General features: G+C 37.7%; 1 protein-coding gene across 1 annotated transcript in view; it reads left to right on the forward strand.

Annotated features, from left to right (window-relative positions):
• The window catches only part of LOC126297690 (protein MON2 homolog), a 224,139-nt gene that overhangs the window by 165,225 nt on the left and 31,590 nt on the right, over positions 1-27,324 (forward strand). Inside the window, exon 25 of the mRNA XM_049988806.1 lies at positions 4,173-4,357. Within this exon, the coding sequence (XP_049844763.1) occupies positions 4,173-4,357 (185 nt within the window). The remainder of the gene's footprint in view (positions 1-4,172; positions 4,358-27,324) is intronic.

The following is a 27,324-nucleotide window of genomic DNA, read 5'->3' on the forward strand; positions in this document are numbered from 1 at the left end:
GGAAGTTTAGAGGTCCTGTGGGAGATTATCCAGCCCACAAGAGAACAAACAAGAATGATGAGAGATTAGTGGACCTGTGTAGGAGACACAAGATGAGAATAATGACACCCTTTACAAAACTAAGGTAAGCAAGAAAACAATGTGGGTCAGTCCTGGAAACTGGATTGGGGAAAAACAGCTAGACCATGCAGCAATCTGTGACAAGAATCACAGAGAGATTATGAACACAAAACTGAGGAAAAATAGCAGGATGGAATCAGATCACTACCTTGTTGAAATAAAATGCAGATGGATACCCAACAGAGCAAGGAAACATAGGACCATAAACACTCACAGAATCGACCTAAATCTTCTGAAAAAAACACAGAGCAGAGTATGGAAAGAGAATGGTAGTTCAGAGTGATTGGAAGAGAGTGAGACATATGATGGAAGAAGAAGCAGTGCGACTGGCTACTAACAAGAAGAAAAGGAAGCGTGAGTGGTGGAAAGATGAATATGAGAACACAGTTGAGACCAGGAGGAAAATGTGGATGAAATGGCAATCCTGTAAAAACCAATCAGACTGGTCAAAGTTCCAGAATGCAAGAAAAATTGCTAGCAAAATGATCAGAAATACCAAGAGAAGTAGATGGAATGAGAAACTTGAAGAAGCAAACACAGCCTTCAAGAAACACAAATCACAAGTCTTTTTCAGAGAAATGAAGAGCAGAATTAAAGGCTTCAAGGCAAAAGAACCCTTTGTAATAGGACAAGATGGCACAATAAAAATTAGCGAGAAAGAGGTGTTCGAGGAAATGGCTAGGTATTTTAGGGATTTGCTGAATGCAGCACCACTGACAGTAAAGTGGACACACTTATGCTCTAGGGATGAAAGTCAGAATAGTCTAGACCATGCGCCCACCAGGGCAGAAGTAGCAGAGGCAGTTAAAAACCTCAAAAACTACAAGGCATCAGGCAATGATGGTATGTGCGCTGAAGAGATCAAGTGAGGTGGTCCTAAAATAGCAAGAAGTATGTACAATATAATGATGGCTATGTGGAGAAAAACGAAAATACCCATAGACTGGAAAGAAGCCATTATAATACCACTACACAAGAAGGGGGACAAGAAAGCACTAGATAACTACAGGGGCATCTCTCTTTTAAACATAGAGTACAAGGTTTTGTCATGAATCTTGCTGAACCGAGTTGAAGAACAACTGGGGCCAACGATAAGAGAGTACCAGTATGGCCTTAAAATAGGGAGGAACTGTACAGAACAGATATTTGGAATAAAAAAAAAAAAGATAATACAACACGGGCACAGGAAAGGAAGAGAAGACAATAGTGACATTTGTGGACGTCCAAAAGGCCTACGATTCAGTTGACATAAATACTCTGCTTGGTATGTTAGAAGATAGACAGCTTCGAAATAAAAACAGGAGTCCAGCAAGGAGATGGACTGTCACCAATTTTATTTAACCTGGTCTGGACGAACTAGTGAGACACACTGGAGACAACTAAATAGTAACATGAAGATCAAAGGTGTGCGAATAGGGTACAAGGTCAAACATAATACAACAGTGGACTGCCTGACATTTGCAGATGACATGGCACTCTTAAATGAGACAGAAGAAGAGGCAAAGACAGCACTAAAAAAATCTAGCCGAAACAGCAGAAACGGTCAGACTGAAGACTGCATATAAGAAGACCAAGACATTGAACACTGAGTCTGACTGGAAGATAGATGGCCAAGTGGCTGAAAAAGTCAACAGTTTTCGTTATTTGGGCGAGAAGCTAACTGGTGGCATACAGAGCACCAATAGTGGAGTAGATAGGGCACCACTTTTACAGAAGCTTTGGTTTTTGGTGAAAACAACATATGGCAAGAAAAATCTTTCATGGAATGCCAAATTGCGACATTACACAGCAACTGTAAGAAATTGTGCTCTATATGCACCAGAAACGATCACACTTGGCAAGAGAGCTCGTATACAGTTGGAGGAGAATGAGTGGAAAATTTTGAGAGGCATATGGGGCACCAAAAAACATGAGGATATCTGGATACACAGAACAAGACATGAACAGTATGAAAATGTTGAACCCATATCGAGTGAGATGGAAGAGGTGGTTACGATTTGCTGGGCACATCATGAGGATGGACGAGGAGAGGTTGACTAAGAAGATATGGAATGTAACATGTCATACGGGAAACAACTGGGTGAAGGAAGTCAGAGATGACTGGAAGGCTGTAGGAATAAAAGAAAGGAATCTGCAGACAGTAGTACAGGACAGGGAGAAGTATAAAAGGTTGGCGGACGGTCACAATCAAAGTTGTGTTAACAGAAAAAGAAAGAAGTAGAAGAAGCGAGAGAATGAAAAGGTATTGGGAAGAAGTAAGACATGCAAAACAAGCCACACATGATCCAGAAGGATCCTAACGAAGCAGAAAAAGATGTAAGAGCAGGAACACTTTGAAAACTTACCAGATTTTTTAAATAAATTTGTTACAGGAGTTCTGATCAGAAATGTATTGTTATTTTCAAAATGAGTGCCTTTGAGACTGTCACCAAAGTGATTGGCTGACATGTGACCCCTATTTAAAAAATACTACTTTCATTGATGAGTCACTCATTTTGACGTTTCTTTTTAAAATAATAGCTACAACATAAAGACCATGAGTAGAGGTTGGTACTGCTAGAATATTAGGCAATGTTAGAAAAGATTTTACTTCATATTTTCATGTAGCCTTCTCATTCTAGACTTCACCTTGTAGGGCAATGCTGCTGTTCCTCTTGGTATCATTAAAGCACAAAATACATCCTAGAAGTCTGTATAATGAAAGTGAACTTCATGTAAGAAGGCATTATGCGCATAGGAGGACAGAGAATACTTTGCAGTTGTGCCAGTGTGATCTCTGTCTCTGTCTCTGTCCTACGCCTCACACTTCATCCTTTGCCTTCACTGGTAACCAGCAACACAAGGGCGAGTGCTACACTAGGGCACTGTGTCAGCTTCTGGCTCTACCCATAGAATTTATGGGCTCAGAAAAATATTGCTATTGCTTCTTCATGTAATACCTGTTGTGTTTGCTTTATGCCATCCATAATGAACACTACACCAGATAAGTAACCTCACCATATCTAAACTGACATGAAAATCAACAGTAATGTTGTACATCCCAAAGAACATGCTACAGGAGGAGCATCATGTGGTATACTGCTTCTTGCCTCTGCTTGTTGCCCTACTGATGGCATTTTTATGAGCACAATAGTGCAGTAGTGTTACATCTTGTAGTGCTACGTTGCAGAGCTTCATATTACATTTGCAGGAGGAAAGCTGTATTAACTGAAGCATTTATTACTACTTTGCCTCTCACAACCAAACTGTCTTCTTCCAACGTAACCCTCAACTTAGATCACTCTGATGATCAGCCTGTTGCTGCACCATAACTAATCTACAGTATTAAGGCGTTTTATGTTTGTAATCAGTTTTCTCCTTGACAGCTACTTCTAAAAATGCAGTTGTCATTCTGTGCCCGAATGGATAAACTAATAAAATAAAATAAAAATGTTTTACATTAGGTGGATTTTACAAAAGAAGCCAAATTTTAAATCGGAAACTCAGGAAAACGTTAAGAAGCTTCAAAGCTGAACAGAATTATTCCCTCACTACTTGTTTCTGCCAAACTCGGCAATGTCCTCCAAAACTACACAAAATGTGTATAATAGTTTTTAAAAGTATTACATTGCCTATATTGGACTGTACTCTTGAAGGCAGTTTCAAAGTATAAACATAAGACAGCAAATATTCGTAAATTTTTATATAGTGCTCTTTCTGTATTTTTTGATAATGGAGATGGACTCGCTGTGTAACATGAAAGTCACTGTGCTGATCGCACCTTAAGAATGTGAACCTTGTGCTTAAATAAATCATGTGTTATACGTATATAACTCTGACAGTAAAGAAATTTTGGATTACCGTACAAAAAATTTCTGCTATAATTTTTTTTGCTTTTAAATTAATAATAAAATATTTTTATTTTTTCTCTTACTCATTTGAATTTCCATAGTGTGTATTGTGTATGTAAGAGACTAAATGATGTATGCTCCATAGAACTGATGATGATGAGTAAAGAGGGAGACATTTGGAGGCTATTTTTAATCCTGTTTTTCATTTACTTTTTTGTGCAGGCATTACATGTTCCATTGTCAATGAAGTATAGCTGTCCATCTCCTACAACATGGAAGTTAGCGGTCACAGGTTTGTTAACTGTGCTTCAAATTGGTCTTCCGCTGGCAAGAAAGCATCGTCAAGAATTCCAGCAGATGTGGCCACAGCTTGCTGAAACCTTGGATAAATTTTTGTTTCCAACAAGGCAAGTTTTGACTGTGAAATCTACTTTCAACATTGTTATTAGTTAACTATATTAGTGCCATATGCTCAGAATTTTCATTATGCTGCTGGTTTAGTAACAGTTTACTCATGTATGTACTAAAAGGTGCTCATGTGCCAAGTGATTTTTGTTATGATAAGGAAAATCAGTATACGTTAATCAGTTACGTTGAATTCATTTGGCTTTTATGATTAATTGATGTTGTTATATATATTGCGATTTTAGCATGAAATGAATATAAATTTTAAACAACTAAGTCATTACATGTGATAGCTTACAGTAGTAGGCATAAGTATATTTTACATGGGGCACAATATATTCTTAATCGGGGAAAAAAGTGCATCACTCAGGAAGAGAAGCTAGTCATACATGCTTGGAATTATGTGGGAACTAACCAGATAATGATAACTCAAACAAGACAGTTATTACTCTGTGATTTTTAACCTTAGTCTCTTTGCGCCTACCTGCACTAATTAAAGTGTTCTTCAGTGCATATATGCTATCCCCAATGCAGCTAGGTATGTTAATATGAGATAAATAGTCAGTAGTAAAGGAAATGAAGGAGAAACTTTGAAAAGGATTTAAGATTGAGGAAATGGTTATATGCCGATGACATTGTAATTCTGTCAGAAATGGTAAAGGTCTTGTAAGATCAACATTTTATCCATTTTCCATTGTTTCTTAGTTGCTCTAAAATTCACGGAGGTTTATTCTGCCTCTGCAGCTAAATGAAAGGCAGTTTGTTATTTGCCATACGTGTTTTGCATCTTTTATTTGTGAAGAATCTTCAGTGGCCCATAATACATGATTGATTAAGTATATAATAAATGCACATATAGTAGTTAGAAATATATTACCATATTAGGTTTTCTCTTATTATGCTCTTGTTTTTTCAAGTTAGAAACAACTTTTGAAGGAGAGTTTTCATGAGGTTAGACTATCATTTGGTTTTTCTTATGATTCCTGATATCTCCAGGTTCGCCGATGACATTGTAATGCTGTCAGAGACAGCAAAGGACTTGGAAGAGCAGTTGAACGGAATGGATAGTGTCTTGAAAGGAGGATATAAGATGAACATCAACAAAAGCAAAACGAGGATAATGGAATGCAGTCGAATTAAGTCGGGAGATGCTGAGGATATTAGATTAGGAAATGAGACGCTTAAAGTAGTAAAGGAGTTTTGCTATTTGGGGAGCAAAATAACTGATGATGGTCAAAGTAGAGAGATATAAAATGTAGACTGGCAATGGCAAGGAGAGCATTTCTGAAGAAGAGAAATTTGTTAACATCGAGTATAGATTTAAATGTCAGGAAGTCATTTCTGAAAGTATTTGTATGGAGTGTAGCCATGTATGGAAGTGAAACATGGATGATAAATAGTTTAGACAAGAAGAGAATAGAAGCTTTCGAAATGTGGTGCTACAGAAGAATGCTGAAGATTAGATTGGTAGATCACATAACTAATGAGGAGGTATTGAGCAGGATTGGGGAGAAGAGAAGTTTGTGGCACAACTTGACTAGAAGAAGGGATCGATTGGCAGGACATGTTCTTAGGCATCAAGGGATCACCAATTTAGTGTTGGAGGGCAGCGTTGAGGGTAAAAATCATAGAGGGAGACCAAGAGATGAATACACCAAGCAGATTCAGAAGGATGTAGGTTGCAGTAGGTACTGGGAGATGAAGCAGCTTGCACAGGATAGAGTAGCATGGAGAGCTGCATCAAACCAGTCTCAGGACTGAAGACCACAACAACAACAACCTGATGTTGTTAATGACACACAGTAATTATTAATAATAATATCAGAAATTGTAACACAAAATGATAATTTAACCTCATGAACCTTGTGTTGCAAAAGTTATTTCTAAAATGAAAACACGAGAATAACAAGAGAAACCTTAAATATTGTAACATATTTGTAAGTAGTATGTATGCATTTATTACATATGTTACATAAAAAACACATATTACATGCTACTGAAGATGCTTCACGAATAAAAGAAGCAGAATGCGTACCATGAAATGGGCCGAATTCGGACACTGGGGCGAATTTGCCACTGCATAGAAACAAAGAGTTACTTATTTTAACATCCATGCACCAGTTATTTTAAGCGCAAGATTGCATTTATTGCTTTCCACAAAACCATTTTGCGTCAGTTGTTTCCCTAGGTGAATAATTGACAAACAGTCTGAGTGTTAAAAGTCCATGCATTATCGTAAAGTGGAAACTGTCTATTGATGCGCCGAGTGGGAAGCTATTGTAACTGTAATTGTCGATGCGCTTAGTATCTAACAGCATTGAGACAATTTATGTACAAGTTTGTTGAGTTTCTCATGCAAGGTTATAAAATAACGACAGTTTTTGTTAAACTGTGTACTGTGTATGGTGATTTCGGACAATGTCAAGAACATATAAGAGCAGAAGAGGTGCTACAGTACGGTGTAATTATGACCCGGAACTTTTAGATAAAGCTGTTCATGATGTACAGAGTGGTAAATTATTGTACAGAAAACCATGTGATTTTTATGGTATACCTAAATCAACCGTACAAAATAAAGTGCACGAAACACATCCGAATAAAAGAAAGAAATGGGAGGACAGCCAGTGCTAAATAAAGAAGAAGAAGAAGAAGAAGAAGAAGTATTGAAGCAAGGTATCTTGAGGGCTTCACATTGGAAATTTCCCTTCACTAAACTGGATATTAGATATTTAGTTAAAGGCTACCTTGATAAATCTGGCCGAAAAAAGAAGAAATTTCATAAGAATTTGCCAGGAGAAGAATGGGTGCATTTATTCCTCAAACGACAGTCAGAAGATCTTTCCGTTTGCTCTAGCGAAAATGTTAAATGAGCTCGTGCAGAAGTGAACAAAGAGACTGTTAAGATGTTTTTCTCCAATATCAAGGCAAAGCTGGAAAATCTTCCACCTAGCAACATGATCAGCTATGACGAAACCAACATGTCAGATGATTCAGGCAAGCAGCAGATAATTACGAAACAAGAGAGTAAGCATGCTGAAAAAGTGATGGACTCATCAAAATCTAGTGTCTAAATAATGATGGCATCTAGTGCTGATCGTAAACTGCTTCGTCCGTACATCCTTTACAAATCAGAGCATTTGTGGGACACGTGACAGGAAGGTGGACCACAAGGAACCCGTTTCAATAGGAACAAAAGTGGATGGTTTTTTACAATTGCTTTGCCCTATTTGAAGAGGCAAAATGGGCCAACAATCATGATTGGAGACAACATATCCAATCACGTGTCTTCACGTGTTATTGAAGAGTGTGAGCAGAACAATATTTCATTCATTCTCCTTCCCCCCAATAGCACGCACCTCCTCCAAATGCTCGACGTAAGCTTCTTCAGGCCAATGAAAGCAGCGTGGTGAGCTGTATTAACTGATTGGAAGAAACACACTCATGGGACCATTTCCAAGGATGCCTTCCCATCTCTTCTGAAGCAGACACTGACTAAGATTTCAGCAAACTTCGAGGAAAACATAAAGGGTGGATTTCACACCATGGGCCTAATCCCTTTTGATCCAGATCATGTTTTACAAAAATGCCTGATAATGTGGAGAGCCAGCAAAGCAATCAAGATGTATCATCCTCCACTTTTGAAGAGAAGCTCAAAGAAATTCATTATCCTCCAAATAAGCTTGGTAGCTCCCGCCGATGCTACAAACTAGACGTTTAACTTGGAAAATCAATCATTTGCTGAGATTTTCAAGGAAACGAAAACAGTGCTGAAACAAGTGACAGTGCTTCTAGCACTAGTGAAAGTGAAAACGACACATCATCCAGTGAAGTTTTACTGCAAAAAGAAGAGTCTTTTCTTGTTGAAGAGTACAAATATAAACGTGGAAACAAGGAGCAAACAAGGCAGTGTGTTGGAGTGGCCACAAATGTTGGTGCTACAGAAGTAAGTGTGAAATTCTTGCACCCACACAAGAACAGTAAAAACATATTTGTGTTTTCTAATGTCCCCGATGAAGACACAATACAAAAATTGCAAATTTTGAAAATACTTCCCACACCAGTTAAGAAGAGAGAAATGTTCATTTTTCGAGAAGATGTGCTGTAGACTCCAAGACAATCTTTTATTTAAAGTGTTTGCAACTTCATTTAGAATGATGAGTGGGTAAAATTATTTTGACCTTTTAGTTAAATTACTTTGTTTGTTTCTGTCTGTTTCTAATATTTCAGTTAAGAACTGTAAAAAACTTTTATTTAAATTCTTGCAAAATAAAAACTTATATGTAATATATAAAATTCATAATATCATTCCATATCACTTATTCGTAATAAAGGGCTACCTTAAAATGTGTAAAATGTCACCAAAATCAAATAAAAAGCATGTAGAATTTTTTTTAAAAAGGCAGTAACTCTCTGAATTCGCCCTCCATATACTGTAACTTCAGACAGAGATTTAAAAAACACACGTGTCCAAAATCGTCCCAATCCATGGGGTGACTTCGAACACTTCATTTAACTGCCTCAGATAAATATACCTACACATACACTTTCTGGTTCTGGGATATTTTATTCGTTACACATATACCCTACCACTTCGATAACAATCAAATTAATTGAACAATATATACGAAAGTTACAATCAATATAACGACAAAACCATCAGAAATAACCCTGTTTGACGATATGCCCAAAAACAAGCTGCCTTTTATTTGGTTGCAAAGACAGAATACACCTTTGCAAAAACAGACATAATGTCTTATAGGATAACAGCAATCAGTGATTTTATAATGTTACTTAAAATCCATCTTGATTGCAAATTTTTTATTCATTTGACCAATTTCGGTTCATTCAGAACCATCTTCAGATCTGATATTTCAGTTACAGCAGTTACCCGTCCAAATCCAGCAGCTTTCACATGCAATGTCACATGTGCTGGATTTGCTGGATTTGCTGGATTTGGACGGGTGACTCCTGTAACTGAAATATCAGATCTGAAAATGGTTCTGAATGAACCGAAATCGGTCATATGAATAAAAAATTTGCAATCAAGACAGATTTTAAGTAACATTACAGAATACACCTCCATGAATCTTGTAAGATTAGTTGAACAAAATGGGTAATGTCTTGAAAAATCGTTATAAGATGAATGTCAACAAAAGTGAAACGGGGGTAGTGGAGTGAAGTCAAATTAAGTTGGGTGATGCTGAGGGAATTAGATCAGGAAATTTTTCTACTTGAGCAACAAAACAACTGACACTGGCAGAAGTAAAGAGAGTATAAAATGTTGACTGATAGTGGAAGATACATAACCTTCTTCCACAAAAATATTTAATGAGAATAATATGTCATTTACTTGCTGGAACCGGTTGTAGACAATCATTTATGTGACAAGGCATAATGGGAGTGTCCTAACTGTAAATTATTCCCTGCATGTGATCAAAACACTCAAACAGCAGAAGTCCTCTTAAATATAATGCTAGGAGAAAATGACACTACAGTTCACTATGTAACTTCATGAAAGGATGGAAAAAAGAATGAAATTTTTGGCTTTAGTAATCTTTACCATCTTTAGTTACTTAAATATTTGCTGTCAATGAAATGAATTTAAAGATAAACTAAAATTCTTTCTTGTTGATGATAAAAAGAGAAGTAGAATCAAATTTAATGAAAACATACATACTTTAGATTGATTTAACTAACTTTGAGTATGGGGAAAATGTGATACTGTTGGGATAATAAATTACTGTGTGCATGTTTAGTGGAACGCACAGTTCACTACCTAAATATGGCTTTTTTTTTTTACTAATAGAACATTTAGTTTCTGAAGGTTCCAACAGTTCAGTAACTTTCAGCCAGTAATAATATGTGAACAGAATGATTGACCTCAAGTAAAACTGTGACTGAAAAAACAATAAAATTATAATTATAAGGAAAATGGTTATCACTTTCAGATGTAGAGTAAGTAGGTGGCAGATCTCTAACTCAGAAAATATACTAAACAATGTAGCTGAAAATAGTGTTTGTGATGAGCTTTATGATGAGATATGCGGTTATTAAAGTTATGCAGTTCACTTCATGTTTAGAATTATTTTCGCTCTTGTTTGTTTGCTCATACAATATGTAGATAATTTCTAACATTACTTAGCCCATGACATGAATAAAGATTTAAATTAAATGAGGAGAGATGACAGCCATGATGAAATCAGTGGCACAGTTATTGTATTTGTATAAAGCTCATGTGAGGTATTGGGCTATAAGCTGCTGATGTTGGATACATTCAGTGAAGATACAAAAATTTTTTGTTTTAGAATATGATTTCCCATAGTTGATATATTCTGTTGTCATTAATTATTGGGTTTTTCCTTTGTAATGTGAGATTATGTAAAGAGAAGCAAATACTCTGACAAGTATTACTGGCATAATAGTGTAAACAAAAGTGGCCACATAATTGTAAAGGCACAGTTTTCGTGTGTACATTACAATTTTTCATTTTCAGTCACTACTATTATTGCTATGGCTTGTCTTTTTGTCACATCAGTTTTTCCATTCCTTTCTTGACATGGCTCATAGCCATGTCTTTTGGAAAATTGTTGCACCCATTAGATCTTGGCAACTCTCCAGACACCACTTCCTCGTGACAGATGTAAGCAAAAGAAGAAAGTTATGAGCAGTGTGATTAAGGAGAAAAACATACCAAAATTCTTAAAAATGTATCACTTAAACTACTTTAGTGGTATGTATTTATTTATTTATGGTAGGAAGCAGCAATACAAAGGGGTAACTGCAGTTGGGAGAACTCCACATTAACATTATGTTTACATAGGGCTCCCAAACTGGATTTTGTAAACTGATCTCCCAATACTGCTTGTAGATCATGGTGTAAATGCTCAAATATCTATTCTGGAAATGTGGTTATAGCTGCTGGATTTCCTTTTCAACTATCAATTTTTGCTTTCATGTAAATGCACAGCCATTTTTGAAATGTACTTGGGTTGTCAGTTCACATTTTATTTTTAAAACTTTCAGCTAATCTAGACAGAGTGAGGGAGAAGTAGAAATATTAGACTGAGCATGAAGTTATCTACCTTTAATATTTAACTAAAGAGAAGTGACCATTGTGCTGACTAAATCAGAAACTGACACAGGTGATTTCCAGATGCTATTTAGGTAAGGCAGCTGATGATCAGAGAATGGATATTTGACCAGTCTAGAAAAACTTCTTAAGACATTAAAATGTAAACACTAATGTAAAAAAAGATTTCTGAAATTCGGTTCTCGTCTCCCAGATGTTCTCTCTTGTGTAAACATAGTCTAAGATCGAAAATTTTATTGATGTTTCTTGAGACTAAACATTTTTTAATGTGATACTTCTATGAACCCCAGCATATTTTACTGATTGTTGCCTGATTTTTTTGCGTAAACTTTTCACATGTTGTGCAACACAAATGTTTCTAGGTACACAGCAAAACTTTCTGGTATGGGCAACACATAATCGCTGCTGTCAATTTAACAGCAGACTTTTAAAATCTGTATGCTGCTGTAAAAAAAGTATGTGCTCATTGTCATTTTCAGGTGTGTAAACATCATTAGATCACCAAAGAATTCAGTTTTTCCTTGTATTGCTGCTTTCTTAGTGGAAAGATTAAATTTTGATTAAAAACTGACTGTGCAAGTGAGTAATGGTAGATTGCTTTGCCTTCTTGATCTTCATATTTTCAATGCTCTTCAAAATAACCTATCACAAAGGAGAGTGTCCACTGCATTATTCCACATGGATATTGAGTTATTCAGTCTCACTCAGTGCAGTGCCCCAGCTGTCATATCATAATAAGTATAAGTTCTTAAAATGTGACTTTCGGTCATTAAGATCCATTTTCTGTGCCAGTGTAATAGATATTGTTCATTAGTCTTTTAAAATTTTCACAGCTTTTGCACACTTGTGTTCTCAACACTAGCACCATGTCTCTGTTGGTGAGATTCTTGGTATGCTCACTTTTCCATTAACAAAACAACAACAAAGAAACTCACTAAGTAGAGTTATAGCAAACATATCACAATATAGGAAGGAAGACAGAAAGAAAGAAAGAAACCTGTGCAAGCACCTTTTCCATTTGTCACAGTATGGCAAGCAAATAATACAATAATGGTTGCGCTTTCTGGTTTTCTGTCAAGCATATAAAATCACAGCCAGTGTTCATATATGTATTGTAACACACATTATGGAAGCTTTAGGCATGACATGCCAAAACTCCTATTTCTTAACTACTTTTGTAGGTGTAACTCTTACTGGAGAAAGTGGAATGGCTGCTAAATGTTTGTTTTCACAAACTTGCATGTAAAAATAGCAATAATTTCTTAGACTTTCAACTTAATGGAAGTATTAATAAATGAAATAGTGTGTTAAATGTAGATTATACATTAAATTTCTCATTTAGTAGTTCTGATTTTCAGGTTCTATTTATTTTCTCCCCCTCTCTCTCCACTCATACATTATGATGCAGAGATTGCTTTGATCACAAGTTTGCTTTTTTTTTTTTTTTCAATGATATCTTTTTCCATTGTCAGTCTAGTGATCATGCTTTTTTGTGGTGTTAGAATCAGGGAGCTTGTTCACGTGACACCTCATCTTATACATAATGTGTTTCTACCATTCAATTAAAACATGTTTTTTTTTTTTTTTGTGCAACAGTATCTTGGAATTCAAATTTTTTTCTAATTTCTGTCTGTATGTATCCCACATTTAGTATTAATCATGATTATATTTAATGAGTAAAAGCCCATTCCCTGTCTATATTTCGGATTTGTCTCTATGTGGCATGTGAAACCATTATGGATTCATTTTAAAAAATAACCAGTAACCTTCCAAAATTTTAATTGATAGCCTATCATAGGGTTTTCACTACAGTATATCAAAATGATTTACCTAGTTTGTTTTATATTCAGCATTTATTTTCATTACATTTAAATGACAATAAATACAACCATAAAGAGTACAGTTTACCTTTCACCATCCTGTCTCCAATGACCTCACTGTGGACAGGACATTGAACTCTAATCTTCCTTCCTTCCTTACTTCCTTCCTTCTTCACCACTGGATTTTCCTTTCCATGGCTTCATCTAAAATTTCTTTGTATACACCAGCTAAGCTTTGAAATCATGACAAATCTCTTACTCACCAAAAAAAATGTTTTTATTTTCTCTTAGTTATATATGTATATTTAGTTACCTTTACATTCATCAGCAGTCCTCTTTTCTTTATTCTTTCAACAGCTCGTGTACTACAAACTCCAAATTATTACATACCATTGTGAGTGGGACTGTAGTACAGGTATTCTTAATTTATAGAAAGGATTTCTCTTTAAGATCTCAAGTGTCCTTGTCTAATATGACAATACTAATTTTTGCTATAAACCAACTTCATTAGCCACATGCTGGGAGAGTGAGCCTGATTCGTCCACTAATCCAAAGTACATGCACCTTTTGTGCTGTTTATTAGACAAGTCCATGGAAATAGTCACCTATCTGCTGAGTTTCAATGCAAGCCACTTCACATACGTATGTAATTTGATTTGTATTTTGATGGAACTTATCTATTTTACAAACGGGTGGTATGACAATAACATTGTTCCTTTAAGTTAAGCTACAATAAGTTAGATGTAAGCTAATTTAAATTCATCTGTAATGTGTTCAGTGTTACTGGGGCAAAAAGATCTTGAGCAAAATCAAAGCAACTTTTTTTGTTTTGTTTTGCCTATTACAATTAGGAGCTTTTGCCACTGACCTGAGCTAAGCTTGCCTTGCAGCCACCTTGCGAGACGGTGTGTTGGCTTCCACTGTTGTCAACACGTCACTACACGCGATTTGGAACGCCGCAGATCCATTGGCAGTAGAGAATCGGTTCTAAGCCGTTCTGCAACAGTGTCGGTCCCTCGGCACGTAGTCACTACTGTTACGGGACTCGCTGCTGGAGGGGCGCGCTGGACGTGAGTGGCCTTCACCTCTTCGCCACCGTGCCCGTCTGTCCTTCCACATCAGTAATCTTCGTAATTTGCCTATCGGTGTGCCAGAGTAGCCGCATGCCTTACTGTATTTGGCATTTTATTTACACACCTTTTCCTGTCCCTGCACTTCTGATACTCTCAACACTTCTCTCTCTCAGCTGTGGCAGTCTCGCCAGCTCACTTGCAGCACAGGGATTGTCAGCCGGCCGGTGGTCTTCTGGAATTCTGTGGTTCTCGAGTACTTGTGATGCCTCTGCCCATATATAACTGTCAACTGACCAAGCATTTCTGTCAAAATTGTCAGTCATAATGGAAACTTCTCATGAGATTTAAAGATTGTGTGAGACAGATAGTGAATGATGATGTTTAGAGATAAAGTATGAATCTGTGTTGTATGGTCACAACCTGTTTAATAGTGTAGTTATCTGCTTTGAATGTATTTTTGGCATTGTTCATAGCTGTTTTCAGTTAATATTGATATTAGAGGTTTTAAAAATTTTTCAAAGTCTTAATTGGAACATGGGATGGTAAAGTGATTTAAAATTGGCGTTTCTTTTTCTGATGTCCAGTTTCAGTGCAGTGTTGTGTCCCCACATTGAGAGCTATGCATTGCTGTTTATTAGATACTCAAAAGGTATTTAATCAAAAGAAGCTGTAAAAACTATTTCAGGTGCTTTTGATGATCTTCAAAACTGTTCATAATGGAGTGTTTTTGACTTTTGTTTGTCTTTTGTTGTTCTTGGAGAAAGGTACAGCGTTTAAGGATGAGATGGGAAATTTGAAGGAATATTTAACATAATGGTGTAAGTGAAAATTTAGAGGAAATCGCTGAAATAAATAAGAAGCTGAGATACTTTTCTATAATGAAGTATAGTGCAAAATATAGGATGACACAGCCAAGGAGAAATAAAAATAGCCACCCACAATATTATTGAAGTTTGGAAAAATGGGTAAACAAAAATAAAAAATTGTCTAAATATATTCTATTTGATTTTGAGTCACTTCCTTTATCTACATGTACACCTGTTCTCCACAAGTTGCCATATGACATGTGACAGAGGCTACAAAGTGTGGTGGTGTCATTTTCAGTCATTCTTATTGCATTTACCCGTGGTACACAGGTAGAAATCCTGTTGGCACCTCTCTGTATGAGGCTGCATTTGTCTGTTTTTTCCATTGTGACCATTGTACAAGATGTATGTAGCAGGATGTAGTCTGTAACTTTGAAATATGGCTCAGATTTTTTGTGACTAAGGCTCCTAGTGATGTCTAATGTCTTGTGTGTAGTGTTTTCTGCTGTAGTTTATTGAATATCTCTATGAAACATTCATGCTGGCTAAACAAATCCGTGAAGAATCAGAATGCTCTTCTTTGAATCATTTCTATCTCTTATGTAAATCCAACTTTGTAAAGACTTCAGACCAACAAACAGTGCTCACGGATTGTTCACAGGACTTCTTTCAGGCAGATTTTTTCAGTAAATCTGCATATGGCATCTGTCTTCCCATGTTTATGTGGCTGTTCCGCCTTAAATCACTGTGAACCAGTATCCCTAGATATTTGGATGAAGGATATGTCTGATGACGGAAATGGTAAAGTGAGCTGAATAATAGGCCAAATATTATAGAGACTGTTACTCAGATACTGTAATGAGTTATCAGATACTTTTTTGTAGTAAAGAGAAGAGAAAGGGAGAAAAGCACCAGTTGTTGTTGTTGGTGTTGTTGTTGTTGTTGTTGTTGTTGTTGTTACTACTGCTGCTGCTGCCGCCGCCGCCGCCGCCACTTGTTGTTGTTGTTGTTGTTGTTGTTGTCAGTGACTGTGTTGGCATGAGCTTTCTTTTTATTTTTTAGCACTTATACTGCCTAGTTTTATTTCCTGCTCTGAAAATGCGGCATTTAATTTATGGATGATATTCATATTTTTAAAAATGATGGAGTGTTTACTTTTCACTCATTACTTACAATAGACATTTATACGTTAGTTATAATCTTCTCTTTCCCCTGTCTTCCTGTTTATTAATCTGTGTGGTGTGTGCTAGCGGAATTTGACTATAGAGAAACCAACAAATCCTCTGAGCTTAGAGAGGTGGTGCAATGATCCATCATAGAATCAACATTAAATCAACACAGTCTTGTCTTGGATCCTACTCTTGCTGATTTAGAACTCAAATAAACTTGTCATGTTGTCTTAGTGAAGAACCGAGTGAGGTGGCGCAGTGGTTAGCACACTGGACTCGCATTCAGGGAGGACGACGGTTCAATCCCGTCTCCGGCCATCCTGATTTAGGTTTTCCGTGATTTCCCTAAATCGCTTCAGGCAAATGCCGGGATGGTTCCTTAGAAAGGGCACAGCTGATTTCCATCCCCATCCTTCCCTCATCTGAGCTTGCGCTCTGTCTCTAATGACCTCGTTGTCGACGGGACGTTAAACTCTAATCTCCTCCTCCTCCTCCTCCTCCTCCTCCTCCTGAGTGGAGAATGAAATCACTCCATCAGAAGAAATACAGTCTTGACACACACAAGGTAAATGTTAGTGTGGGATGATATGACATAGCTCATGGCAAGAGATTAAGTTTCAATTTTTCATGAATTTTCTACATATTCAAGACATTTCACTACGTTTTTGATGGTATAGAAACACCACAAAAAATTATGGTTATTCTCTTAGCAAGAAAATTTTCCCAATTTAAAGAGTAATATTATTGTCATTATGTTTTCTGTGAGTTACTCCAAATTGTTTGGATTCAGTTTCACTCTCAGGTAATCAAAACAGCTTACATAAAAATTTAATGTGAAAATGACTCCGCTATGATTATTCCCATATAATGGTGACACAACCATAATGATGATTTGTCTCCATATGAACAGCAAAAGTTTGAAACCTTTGGGAAATACTCATACTTTAGTGTTTAGCTTACTACTACATTGAGAGGTGACAGCCAGCCCTGTGAATTACAGGTACAGAAAAGAGCTACACCACATCATATGTATGAAAGTTTTAAGTTTTTCTGAATGTTGAAATGTCAAATAGGTGGGAGTTGTCATATTCAAAAATTGAGTCTGTCTTCTGAATTTGTGTAATTATTCTCATGTTTCTGTTATCTGGATCACAGTAGTCCTATCTTACTATGAGGGAGGAAATTTTATTTGCTTTATTTTGAGCATATGTTGCTGATGGTATCTTGTGGAAAGTTTTGCGATACCCACTTATCACTAGGATCCTCTCCATTTTATTCCTCCCCCATCCTAACCAATCTCCAAGCAGTATTACAAATGTATGCATGTGCATTTTAATGGTGTATTTTTTTCTTTGGAAATATTACTTTCGTACCTTGTAGTGCCTTCTGTTTTCTGACAGTAATTGATGACATCTTGTTCTTGAATGTTATCATCATTGCCTGACAGATATGCATATAAATACCCTGTAAAATCAGGCAGTTTATCAGTCTAAAAGGATATTTTTACTATTTTGATTTCAGGCTCAATGACTCAGGTAGCATCAGGTCATGTAGAAAAACACTGCTTGCCTTCTTGCATGAGTCTGGGCTGAAACATGAATGTAAAGAATTTTTTTTTAAAGATTTTTAAGGGGTAGAGAGAGGGGGGGGGGGAGGGGTTGTGGTGGTTAAAAATGAGGTAAATAAATACACGGCACATCATTTAGGAAAAACACTAAATGGTACCAGTATTTTCTGTTTTATTTTGTTAACTCCCAGTTTTTATGTGATATGATCATTTTTCCAGAAGTGATTTTAATCATATTATCATGCTTTATGCCTGCTCATTTTGCAGCTGTTGTGCTCAGGTGACCAAATAATTGTGAACTTTACTTTATCAGTTCCCATAAAAATATTATATAAAAATATTACATGAAGAAATGAATGAAAGCAGCTTTACTCAGTGTAGAATAAGCAGTGGCCAACAAGGTGCTTGCTTGATAATTTTTTATTCCATAGTCCAAATTTATAAACAACACCCACAAGTTATCAGTCAGATTATCAATGACTTGTATGACAAATATGTCTGTGCTCTTTTTTTCCCAATTTGACTTCTCTTCATGCAATGTCATCATCTTTTAAACTGTTACATGTAGCCATTCAAAACTAGAAATTTCTCAAATCTAGTGTTTATTTCTTATACTTATGTATCTCCAGTGCTCTATCAATCTGTAGGTATGTTCAGGTTTTATAATGTTTTCATTTATGGGGCCTGTAAAATATTTGTTATAAAGATCTTTTTGTCCCCTATAAAATTCCACTATGTTATGGCTGTGCATACCAGACTATTCTAAGACATTAGCGCAAGTAATGGAAGTACAAAGATATGTAGAGTTCTGGAACCCAGTGCTCTGAAGGGGAAAAGGTGAAGAGAAATTGTGAAAAATGAAAAAAAGATAATTTAGATTCACTTTCTTACATTGTTATACAAATGTATGTTGTTATTTTGAAACACAAAAAAGTGTCAGGATCCATGAACATTCAAATAATATTTGGCTTAAGTGTTAGTATATGAGATTCTTATTTTTGATTATACATGATTGTTAGATGCTTTTGTTTTGCAAAGCATTCAATTTGTCAACAGTTGTATACATTGTCTAATTACAAATTGACCATTGGCTTATCGAGCTGATGTTTGTTTGACAATTTTCAAGATTGTAGTAACACCTTGACCAATAACAGAAGAAGAAAGTCCTTTCTGCTTTTCTTTTGTTGGTGCTGGGTTGAAGGGACCACATTAAAGTTTGTGAAATGTAGGCACCGAATCACCAGGAGGAGAAGATTAATGTTCATTGTCCCATCAATAATGAGTTCATCAGAGATGGAGCACAAGCTTGGATCAGGGTCCTTTCAAAGGACCCATCTTGACATTTGCCTGAAGCAATTTAGGGAAATCACAGGAAACACAAAATGGGATGTCCAGATGCATTTTTGAACTGCTGTCCACATGAACGCAGGTCCAGTGTGCTAACCACTGCACCACCTTGCTCAGCACCTAATCACCACTGCCCAGATGTGTCATATCTACCAGAGAATTAATTTCTTCATGAGTGGATTCATGCAATATGGAGAGACTTGGTAAAAACTGTTGAGCAACTTTTGGACATTGTCTGTCAACTTCGTGGCAGGATGCACCAAGACAACTGGGATGAGATCGACAGCGTCACTCAAGGAGCATGCAAAATGAACTTGACCATTGCACCAAGTGATTGATGAAAAAGTTCAAAATATCCAGAAAGCACACTGACAGGATGATTCATTACATGTCAATCACAGTTGTCAACCTAAGCAAACTGACACTGACCTCAGAGGAACTGTCTGTCCTTCAAAAAGGAGGGAAGTTTACCATCATCCCCAGAACTTTACCTATAGAGGATCTCATTGCTAACACCAAAGCAATCATCTAGACTGTTCCTTGTGAAAAATCTAAATAAGTATGCACTGAGACCACCAGGACACACCACCAAATGAAACCACCAGCTGGGAACCTGAAAAAAGAAGAGTTGCATGTTATCTAGAGCTTTAATATTGACAAGAGCATATTGGTACTACCTGCTTACAGGTGAAATGCGTCAGTTGTAAAGAAGACCAAAGACTGTGAGCAGAAGACACATGACCTGTTAGATCCAGTGCAACTGATCACATGAAAGATGAGTCAGTTAGTCATGGGATGTTCTCTGTTGGTGGACATACAGAGGAACATGTGCAACACAGGAGCCCTACCACCTAGAGTTTATGGGTTCTGAAAAATCCATGAAGGTGATGAACCACTGATACTGATTGTAAGTACTCCTGGCTCTCTGGTGTATAAATGATGAGACACTTGGCTGCTCTGTTTGAGCTGTGTGGGGGAAAGACAAACAAAGGGCTGAGACATTTCATTTGTGAACTGAAGAAACTGGAACTTGGTCCTAACGGTGTCCTGGTCAGCTATGATGTTATTCCTTTGTTTACTAAAGTGCCACTTGGAGACACTCTGGAGCAGATTGGTTCCTTTTTTCCTCAGGAAATCGCCAACTTACAATCGGCCACATTGTGTAGAATGATGATTTCTACAAATAGCTGGAAGGCATCAACATGGGCAGTCCACGTAGTCCTCTGGTTCCCAGTCTTCATTTAGTATTTTGAAAGACAGGTGCTGAACTTGGCACCTTGAAAACCTAACGTGTGGTGCAGTTACAATGATGATACTTTTGTCGAGTGAAACCGTGGCAAGGAATAGCCCTATGGCTCCTTAAGATATCTGAACAGTCTTCAAGCCAACATGAAATTTACTGTTGTAGAAAAGGATCAACTGCTATGATTTCTAGATGTGCTAGTTATGAGGAATGAGAACCTGGAACATAGCATGTATCTGGAACACAGCATGTATCAAAAACCAACATGCATTGCCCAATACCTGCACAAATTGTCACCTGAGCCACAAAAGAGGAATGAATAATATGCTCGTAATGCACAAGGTGTATACATGAGCTGCAGCACCTCTGACCAATGTATAACCTGGAGTGCATTCTGAGCAGCAAGGGGTACTCACTGCGTGCGAAATGTAATGACATTTAACTCTCGGCGAAGTGAGAAGAAGAAGAAGAAGAAGAAGAAGAAGAAGAAGAAGAAGAAGTAGAAATGTCAGTACAGCCTTCTTATCATACATCCCCAGGGTGACGGATAAAATTGACTGTATATGGTACGGATATGGTGTATAGACGTTTTACAAAATAATCAAGATGATCAAGGAGTGTCTAACCACTTATAGTGTCAGCAATATACTGCATACCATGTACACGTGGGAAAGTGTCTTGGAATTACTGGATGATCCATCAATACCACGATCACCCAACATAAATGGTATTGCAAGTTGGGACAGATTGAGAAATCGGCCATTGTGGAGCACACACTGTGTGACATTGACCATATAATAAAACAGTGGAAAATCCAGGATGGAATAATTACAATATTATGAAAAAGACAGATTGCTACTCACCATATAGTGGAGATGTTGAATCACAGACAGATGCAACAAGAAGACTGCTAAACAAGTAAAAGGCCTTCTGATAAAGTAGACAGCACACACACACACACACACACACACACACACACACACACACACACACACACACACACACACACACATTTATACAAAACACAACATGCACAAATATGTCCATTGTTTGTCTGCCAAGGCCAGATTGAGCTACTGTGCATGTTTGGAGAAACAATGTGGGTGGTGGGGGTAAGGAGGAGGCTGGGGTGGAGAGGGGGAAGGATAGCAGGGTATGGGTGTGGACAGTTAAGTGCTGCTTGTGGGAGAGGGCAGGGCAGCTAGATGCAGTTGGGAGGGGAAAAGGAGAGAAGTAAAAAGACTGTGGTGTGGCTTCATTGGTGGAACAGAAAAACGTGTAGTACTGGAGTGGGAAGAGGGAAGAGGATAGGTGGGTGAAGGACAGAGACTAACACAGGTTGAGAGGTTGAGGCAAGGAGTTACTGGAAAGTAGGTGCAATTCAGAAAAGTTGATGATGATAGGAAGAATCCATATTCCTATGATAGGGCACGGCCGACTTCCTTCCTCGTCCCTCCCTAATCTGATGACCTTGCTGTTTGGTCCCCTCCCCCGAACCAACCAACCAACCAACCATCAGTGCAGTTGCATAGCATGTGGTGAGCATGGACAAGATGGCTGAGAAAGTATGGCTCATAAGTCAGTGTGTGTGGTGCAGTTTGAAAGTTGACGTGTAAAACACAGAGAAGAAGAGGAAGAAAAGGACAAACAGTAAGTAAAGAGTAAAGTAATGTGTTACAAAATAGTAACAAAGGGAAAAAGCACTCGGTTACAGGATGGAAGAAAAGCCATTAGGCAAAATCAAACCATGGAAAATCCAGGATGGAATGATGACAGTATTATGAAAAGGGTAGGTTGCTACCCACTGTATAGTGGAGATGTTGAGTTCCAAACAGGCACAACAAAAAGACTGCTAAACAAGTAAAAAGTCCTCCTTCCGAAGTAGACTGTGAGGCACTGTGGGTGGTGGGGGTAAGGAAGAGACTGGGGTGGGTAGTGGGAGGGATAGCAGGGTGAGAGTGGTGGACAGTAAAAGTGCTGCTTATAGTAGCATGCAGGGATATGATGGTGCAGGGATATGGTGTGAAGAGGGTAGGGCAGCAAGTTGCAGTCGGGAGGTTAGATGGAGGTTGGGGGGGACGGGGGGGGGGGGGGGGCAGAGTGGAAAAAGAGAGAAGTAAAAAGACTGTGGGTGCATTGGTGGAATAGAAGGCAGTATTGTGCTGGAGTGGGAACAGGGAAGGGGTAGCTCGAGTGAAGGACAGTGCAGTGACTAAAAAAAGGTTGTGGCCGGGAGTGGGGTGGAGGCATTACAGGACTGTAGGATATACTGCAGGGAGAATTCCCACCTGTGCAGCTCAGAAAGTTTGGAGTTGGTAGGAAGGATCCAGATGGCATAGACTGTAGAGCAGTCACTGAAGAGTAGAATGTTGTGTTAGGCAGTCTGCTGAGCAACTGTGTGGTGCAGCTGTTTGTTGGCCAATCATGTGGACAGACAGCTTGTTGGTTGTCATGCCCACCTTTTGGAGGCATCATCTACAAATAAATCTGTGACGTGGCACCATCCTAGGCCAACCTGTTCATGAGCCATCTAGAGGAATCCTTCCTATCTATCCAGAATCCCAAACAACTCACATGGTTCAGATTCATTGATGACATCTTCATGATCTGGATAGAGGGTGAGAACACCCTGTCCACATTCCTCCAGCATCTCAATACCTTCTCCCCCATTTGCTTCATCCCTTCCTCCTCAGCCCTACAAGCCACCTTTCTCATTGTTGACTTCCACCACAAAGATGGCCATATCATTACCTCCATCGATATAAAACTTACCAACCACTGGCAGTACTTCCACTTCAACAGCTGCCACTCATTTCATACCAAGAAGTCCCTTCCATACAGCCTAGCCACCTGTTGCCATCACATCTGTGGTGATGAGCAGTACCTCTCGAAATATGCCAAGGGTCTCACTGAGCCTCTCACAGACAAGTATTACCCTCCCAACCTTGTACAGAAATGGATATCCTGTGCCTTAACTCTCCGGTCACCTACCACCTGTGATACAGTGAACAATTCTTGCAGGTAGAAATGCAAAGCAGTAATGACTAGGGAAAAGCCCTCAGTGTTGGTGGGGCAGATATATACAATCTCCACCTGTGAGCTCATGTCCAGCCCACCACTCAAGTCGAGCCCACCACCAGCACTAAAGGGTGAACCTTTAATAAAGCGAGCCAGTAGTGCTGCCTAAACATTAGGAAAAATAGTTTTAAAATGTCAGCTGAAGAACTTGATACAGAAGCCAGTGGGTAGTGTGATTGGCTAGTTAACTATGGATGGTTTAAAGATAGATTTTTAACCTGAATACTGGGAGCATAAATCATAATTTTCATGACAGTGAAGAGTTAGAGTACAGACAATCTGCTGATTTCACCTCTCTCTCAAACGCAGGTGATGATTCAGTCTGAGTAACTAAAAATAATACAAAAGGAATAAACAATATAGGAAAACAATAGATTGCTGCCCATCGTAAAGATGACACAGTGAGTTGCAGACATGCACAATGAAAAGACTAAATGGAATAAATAAAGTTAAAGATTATATTGTATCTGCAGGTGCTGTTATCAAAGAATAATGTGATTGCTGTAGTATACCCTGCATAATTATTATAGTAACAATTTTTATGCATTTTCTGTCCGTGAGGCTACAACTAATTTGTGTTTTAGGAAGTGGCACTAGGCAGCTAGTACCTTAACGTTTTGTTCTTTTTCTCGCACAAGCCTTGGACTCTCATACCTCTAGTTGGCCACATCCTGCATGACAAATCACTTTTCATATGAAATTGGCTGAGGAGAAACAAGCTAGTCAAAGTTTAATATAATTCTGGACATAAAAAATACTTTGCAATTGTTTAAATTAAAATAATTAAACTAAACAGTTATTAGCTAACGTATCTTCAGCATTCTATTTAAGGAAAATGTATCAGAGACAGACATTAAATTCCCAGAAGTGAAAAAAGTATCTTGTGCTGTTTGAATTGATGACACCAAATTAAGTGCTGTGCAGGTGATCCATCCTATTAACAAAGCTTCTAAATTTTCCTTAGCTTCAGCTGCAAGGCCTACATCACTTGAAAACCTAAGCTCTAATCCCTCTTTTTTATGCACCTATTATGAACTTTTCTTTTCCTTCCTTTGGAATAACAGTAGTTATAAACTGCATACTAACTTCACAATGCATTTCTAATTTTTCCCCACTTTACTTTGTCCCAGTTGATGTTAGCACAATATTTTTGCTTTGCTATTTGTGGAAATTGCAACATCAGAAAAACTTTTTCTTCCACTCAACCCCCCACCCCTCCCCCAGCCCTTTCATGATGTGGTTGTGGGGAGGGTCATGCTTCACACTAGACTAAGTTCCCTGTCAGAGATCATGTACAGTTCAGTATACTTAATCACTTGTGTTTTACTGAGGACTGAGTCTGCAGTATAAAGGTCATTGCAGTCTTATGTATTTTTCTCAGGGTTTCAGTTTCTACATATGTGGTGTGCTAAAATGTCAGACTGCAAATCCAAAAAGGTAAGGTTCGACCCTCAGTCAGTTCTGAATATCTTTTTGGTTCCCTTTCACTGCTTTCACATATGGAAATGCCCTCTTAACATAAAAAATGCCAAGTTACACCATGGTTTTGTGTCAACATTAAACAGTAGGTCCCCCTTATAAGTGTTTGGTTACCTCAGTTCAGCAGTCAGAGCACTGTGACTAGTAAAGCGCAGTGATCTTTTAGACTGACCTTTGCATTGCGGCAGCTTTACTTTGTGTAGACAAGATGAAGTGGGACGTGTCGAGAAATATGACATTTTACAAGTGGTGACACTACTGCCGTCACTCTGGCCTTTTCAAGCAGGAGTGTTTATTATTCCTGAACTGTGACAGCCAATCCAGTGGTATTATGATTTCAGATATCATCTTTCACCCAGAATTCTCAGTGGCTTTCTTTAGGACCACAAATACCATGAACACATCCTGGTTATCCTGACTTTTCTTTATTCTTCCTTCCCCTTGAAGCATGAGATACTTTTACCTTTTACATAGCCACAATTTTCTTTACTTAGCATCTCTTAAATTATTCTGTGTATTATTCTAGTCAACAATTCATAGATGTATGATTTCAGTGTGGTTATTGAATAGGTCTGAAGTTTATCTCCATGTACCTGCATTGGTTGTATGATAGTGGGACTTTACTGGAAATCTGATTATGTGTCATTTTTAATTCAATGTGTAAAACAGATTGAATAATTCTGTAGTTCCTGTACTTCCCATTGATCATAGTAATTCTGACTGTATCTTATCAATACCTAATGTCTTGATTTAAGATCAAATCATTCATTATTCTGTCAGACTGTGACTGCATAACTGGATTACCAATTTCCCTATGTCAGTACCTCTGTGTCTTTTCTTCCCATGCCATAGAGACTTTTTGTGTGCCCTTGCCATCAATTTTCCTTTCCTTCTTTTCAGTAACAGAAGCTTGCTTTTAACACTGTATGCTTTTATTTCTTCAGACTGACATAAAATGTGAAAAAAACACCTATTAGAATTGTGCTGGTTGAATAGTTCCAGAGACCACACAATGATAGTCATCACCAAGGTTAATCTGAAAGGTTTTATCTAACTGGAGGCTACTGAATGAATGTCTGTTTCCTTTGAGGCATATTTGTTACACCCCACTGTGTGTTGAAGGGGAAAGTCACAGCTAAGCTTGCTTTGAAATGTGAAATTATTCAGTGGGCTGCTAATCTTTTATTTTGGTAATGTTGCATATTATTGCACCTTATTTTTTAAATTTATTTTTATTATTTTTGTTGCAATTACATGTCACTTGTGATGAATCATGGGCACTTTGCATTCATGCTCGTCAACGACCAGGCAAGAATGGCACTATCAGTCAACAGGCAATGCTGGCTAACATGCTAAACAGCTGCCAGGAATTTATATGAATAGGACAGTAAGCTGTTTGATAGCTTTCATAGCATATTGAGCAGGTGATGTATCTATTGTAAGACTGACGTACAGGAGCCAAGGACTTAACTGGACTCCGTGAAGTCACTTTTTGTGCCATAGATGACAAGAGATATTTACGAACTGTAACAGTAGTTATTTCTAACTGAAAATTGGAGTCAAATTTGATGCAAACTATGTGATATCCTAGATCATGATTATCAACAAGAATTCGTCAAGCTGCTTGCAAGGTGTGTGTGGAAGAATATGGGGTTCTGATGCTTAGATCATTTGCAACATGTAAAGTTTTGTAATCCATGGAACAGTGGGTTATTCCAGCAGGAGTTTTCTCTCAATGAGCTTCCAGAATAATTTCAAACAAATGCTTAGATACCACATTTGTGTGATGCAAAGCAATTGTCGTGTGTATTCGAGTGGTCTGTTAATACCCAGGAACTTGTACTAAAAATGGCAGGTTGTTTTATGAAGCAACTGCAATGGTGTGGCTGAGTATTATTTTCCAGAGGTCTTCCACCCACTTGCTGAGTTAATGATATGTTGAGCTGCTGCACTTTGCCAAGTTGGAAATGATCTCTACACAGTGTTAGGTATCTATGCTTTAATTTTTGTCTTATGTGTGTATTATTTGATAACATCTTTTGCTGCATTTGTGAAACTTGAATGTCAGGTGTTTTCATACATCTTTATTGTTTGGTGTGAGTAGTTTTTGTTGTTGTCTTAAGTGTTATTTCTTTGCTGTTATTTGCTTGTTTATTCATTCATTTGTTTGTTTTTTGTTACTGATGTTATTTGTAGTAGTTTTGCTAAAATCATGTACCACCAATTTCTTGCTGTAATTTCATTGGTAGAATATTTACAGCAGTGGTAAACATAGTTATAAAGCAGTCATATGGAGA

This window comes from Schistocerca gregaria, chromosome X, assembly GCF_023897955.1.
Source record: "Schistocerca gregaria isolate iqSchGreg1 chromosome X, iqSchGreg1.2, whole genome shotgun sequence".
NCBI lineage: Eukaryota > Metazoa > Arthropoda > Insecta > Orthoptera > Acrididae > Schistocerca > Schistocerca gregaria.